General features: G+C 40.0%; 1 protein-coding gene across 1 annotated transcript in view; it reads right to left on the bottom strand.

Moving 5' to 3' along the window:
- Nucleotides 1-3,352, bottom strand: part of fbxl16 (F-box and leucine-rich repeat protein 16) — a 267,781-nt gene extending 264,429 nt beyond the window's left edge. Inside the window, exon 1 of the mRNA XM_056288272.1 lies at nt 3,225-3,352. Coding sequence (XP_056144247.1) covers nt 3,225-3,265 — 41 coding nt within the window. The 5' untranslated portion in view covers nt 3,266-3,352. The remainder of the gene's footprint in view (nt 1-3,224) is intronic.
- Between the last annotated feature and the right edge of the window lie 1,470 nt (nt 3,353-4,822).

Raw genomic sequence — 4,822 nt, 5'->3', positions numbered from 1 at the left:
CACACACACACACATATATATATATATATATAGTTTAAAATACAAAGACTAAATTCCATAGAAGCTTTGTTTTATATTCTACCACTACTACTCCTACTACTACCACTACTACTACTTTTGGCTGCTTCCGTTAGGGGTCGCCACAGCGGATCATCCGTTTCCATTTCTTCCTGTCCTCTGCATCTTCCTCTGTCACACCAGCCATCTATCTGCATGTCTTCTCTCACCACATCCATAAACCTCTTCTTTGTCCTTCCTCTTTTCCTCTTCCCTGGCAGCTCCATATTCAGCATCCTTCTCCCAATATACCAAGCATCTCTCCTCCACACATGTCCAAGCCATCTGAATCTTGCCTCTTGCTTTGTCTCCAACCTATCTAACCTGAGCTGCCCCTCTAATATACTCATTCCTAATACTGTCCTTCTTCATCACTTCCAATGAAAATCTTAGCATCTTCAACTCTGCCACCTCAAGCTCCACCTCCTGTCTTTTCATCAGTGCAAATGTCTCCAAACCATATAACATAGCTGGTCTCACAACCATCTTGTAAACCTTCGCTTTAGTTCTTGGTGGTAGCCTTCTGTAGCAAATCACTCCTGACACTCTTCTCCACCCACTCTACCCTGCCTGCATGCTCTTCTTCATCTCTTCTGCACTCCCCGTTACTTTGGACTGTTGACCCCAAGTATATAAACTCATACGTCTTCGTCACCTCTACTCTTTGCATCCTCACCATTCCGCTGTCCTCTATCTCATTCTTGTGTGTATTCTGTCTTGCTTCTGCTTTCATTCCTTTTCTCTCCAGTGCATACTTCCACCTCTGCAGGCTCTCCTCAACCTACACCCTACTCTCACTGCAGATCACAATGTCATCCACGAACATCAGTCTACGGAGACTCCTGCCTGATCTCGTCCATCAACCTGTCCATCACTATTGCAGAATTTGTTTATCAGTTTATATGTGATTGTCTGGCAGCCTGTCCAGGGTGTCTCCCCGCCTGCTGCCCAATGACTGCTGGGATAGGCTCCGGCATTCCCGCGACCCTGGGTAAGGATAAGCGGTTTGGATAATGGATGGATAGTTTATTATCGAGTTTGAATGTCAGTCATAACTGAAAAAGAACACAAATAAATAAATATAGGAATAAATAACAATTAATTTTTTACAAAAAACTCAAAGTGCAGCCACAATTTAGCAAAATAAGCTATTTAAAATTTTAAGTAACAGTATAAAACAGTAGTGCAACAGTAGCGCTGCTGAGCTAATAAATTACGTGATACCGGATCGGTACATAGACTTGCACACTCACCGATACCAGATTCAGCATTTTAGGCAGTATTAGAGGCATTTCCTGTACTAGTATCAGTATTGGAACTCTAATTAGCAATATGTTTTATAGCAATATGTTTTTTCAGATGTTTGACAGCATTCCCATGTGTCTACATCAATAAAAAATATTGCATATATCTTAGTAGATTACACACACGCCTACTTCAGCCTTTTCTACTCATGGATCTATCGTATGGCTTCAGAAGACTTGGACTGCACTGCACAAGCTGTTTGGAGTACTGTTATGGTCATTTTATGCCATTTTTGGAACTCCTGGCCATCAAACTCCTGGCTAAACTTGCCACCGTTCACTGCAATTGTCTGGAATAAAGCTGCTCTGGTATTTTGTCGGATAACTTTCAGTGTTGTATTGAAATGGAACACTAATCTGGATTTCTTAGTAGATGATGACAAAATTTTCATTTTGGAGGTGAGCTATCATTTTAAGCTTTCAAACATATTTGATGCTGTGGTGGCAGTGAAAATACAGTGGTGGCCACATTAATTCTTTTTATCAGCTTTAACCAAATCAGAGCCAAAAATTTAGTTCATTTTCATGTTTTTTTTTAATTTATCACTTTCATGTAGGCAACCAAACAGTGCATAAACATGAATTACAAATATGAATTACAAAATGTATACAGAAAAAAATATATATAAAAAAATAAATAAAAATAAAACGCCTGTGGAGGGGAAACACTGGCTAGGCCCGAAGTATTACTATGTTACAGAATTACATGTTAAAGAAACACTTTGAAACCATAATGCACATAGAATCGCAAGGGTCCATGATGCAATAGGTGAGATGAATTAAGGTTTACACACACTTATATTTACCACTACAGCCCTGGCAAGCAGGATATGCAAGCAGTTACAGCATCTATTAAGTTAGTTTTTTGACAAAGCCTGTGTACAAGTATCACGTGATGTTAAGTAATTTCCATATGCTAGCAAGGCTTTATGTATATGGTAGGCTAATTTATATTTATACTGAATTACAATACCAGTGAGTACATACCATAGTGATCTGGAAAGAGAAGCTGAGAAATTGAGTTAACATACGTACATCAACTCACATTAAATGTAATATCACTCTATCTCAATGTCTATTTGTTGCAGGCTGTACTCAACAAAGGTAGACCATGCATGGTGGTCAGACAATGTTATCATAGATCCTGGCCTCACCAGCTCGTTCTCATTGGGCTACGCTACATCAGTAACTGGTACAGTACAGTAACTGGTGGGCACTTCAGAAAATTAGAAATAATGTAGCCTACCGGGCTTCTAGGCGAAGAGTGCGCACATACTAGCTTTACTACAGGCATCTTACGACAGGCTCTCTGCATTATGAAAAGCCACTGGGAATAAAAACCACGTAAATCGAGGGAGCGTTTTTACGTCGCGATATTGTGCAATACTTAACACTACCTTTTAAAATCGGCCTATACTTGAGACTGGCGTGACACGGGCTGTAAAGCCCGAGCACATCTGAAGAACTGGACGTTACGTAATATTGTGAATGTACAATGGTAGAAAATAGCCTAGAGGCAACCATAGAAAGCATTTCAAAACACCGAGAAAAATATATTTAACGCCCAACGACGATGAACAATCCCGTCTTGATAAAATCATAACACCTTTCATATCAATAATAACACCTTTCACCCCGGAGCTTCGCTGTACACAATATTTACGTGCAGGAAATAGCTGAAAAATGACATTTTTGTAAATCTTAACGTCGGCTACGACAGAGCAATTCTCGCAGAACCACACCGACGCTTGTTAAACCGTTTCGATGTTCTAGTGCTACACATGATTGCAGGATTGCTGTCACTTCTCACCAAAGCAACCTTGCAGGGATTGACAGTGTGAATCCGCATTGCATTGCTCTTACCTTCTGATCATGGAGCTCGAGTTTAACCCTTCCGTGTTCATCTAAATCATCTCTGTCCTCACGTTATCATCAACGCTATTGTTATGCTGTCGGCGTCCATGGGGAATGGCGGAGGATGTTGTCAGACGGTTATTGGAATATGTGAGGGTGACTAGCAACACTAACACCTAGTTCATTGTACCTTGTGGTTTCACGAAAAATCTTCTATCTCATTCGCGCACTGCTCCTCAATATTAGCGAACGGAAACCTGATTCATTTGAAACGACATCAATGGCAAACGAAACGAAACGCCATTAACAGAGGCCGACACGACCATCAGCAGACCCCTGACATCACCGGAACTGAGCAGATGAACAGCAAGAGGAGACGCAAGTGGAGCAGCAAGAGGAGCAGCAAGGGCTGCAGCACCGTTCACTCTACATCCTCTCTCGCCTTACATAGGAAGCAAGCATAACTGTAGAGCCGGATGCTAACAAAGTATAGGGCTTGATCTAAATCTTTTGTTTATATTCAAACAGATTTAAGGACTGGGAACAACAATGACATTAATTCACTATACGCAGAGGATCATAATAATGTAGGGCTGAAAGAAGATGGAATGTCATGGCCTTCAAATATGGAAAACATTCACATACAGTGCTTTAAAAGACATTGTTTTAGAGAGACAAACATCCTGTTTCATATCAGTATATAACCTTTAAAATTAAAAAAATCAAATTAGTCAAATGATGTCAATATCTCACTATAAGTCTCACTATGCTGATGGCAGAATGAATAGTCTTTCATCTCACTACATTGTCCAGATCATTTGATGATTACTGTTCTGTTCTCTGGGATGCTGGTAGGTTGACACACACGTGTGTGTGCCTGTTGCTGACTCTTGTAAATTGCTTTGGATAAAAGTATGTGCTTTGTGACAGAACGTAACAATGTAAACATTAAGAGATTTTTTTCATCCTATACTACGTTTTTTATATCAGAAAACCCTAAGTTGTATGAGAATGACCACAGCAACTAAAATATATTGTTGCCCTTTAATCAGGTGTTTAAGTGTAAATAGCAGTGTAAGATTTGACTAGAAATGAAATCTGCTTTGGTCAGGGCAAAATAGTCACACCAATCTATTATTTTTATTCAAATGTGGTCATACAACACATCCTAGTAGGATTAGAATCAGCAAGGCTATCTTTTAGGCTGCTCTTGTATTTCTCTTTGATAAGACCATCTATATTTCACTTCTCAGGCTAGCTTCTTCCTGAATAACCACAGTAGCAACAAGGTATTCCCTGTTATCTTGACAACACCAGTTACTGAAAATTAACATTTTAACTAAACCCAGCTAAAATAGTCATGTCAATAGGCACACAACTGTTTTGTGTAAACAAAACAGTGTTTGTGTTATGTTTTGATGGACTGGCGGCCTGTCCAGGGTGTCTCCCCACCTGCCGCCCAGTGACTCCTGGGATAGACTGAGTACTCCAGCGTACCCGTGACCATGAGAGCAGGATAAGCGGTTTGGATAATGGATGGATGGATGTTTTGTGCAAGACCTCTTTCTATCAACACTCATTCTATTATTATCATGCATTCAATTAAT

This window comes from Lampris incognitus, chromosome 10 (assembly GCF_029633865.1).
Source record: "Lampris incognitus isolate fLamInc1 chromosome 10, fLamInc1.hap2, whole genome shotgun sequence".
In the NCBI taxonomy this organism is placed as follows: Eukaryota; Metazoa; Chordata; class Actinopteri; order Lampriformes; family Lampridae; genus Lampris; species Lampris incognitus.
Note: the sequence above shows the minus strand (reverse complement) of the source record. Positions and strands in the feature narration are given on the sequence as shown.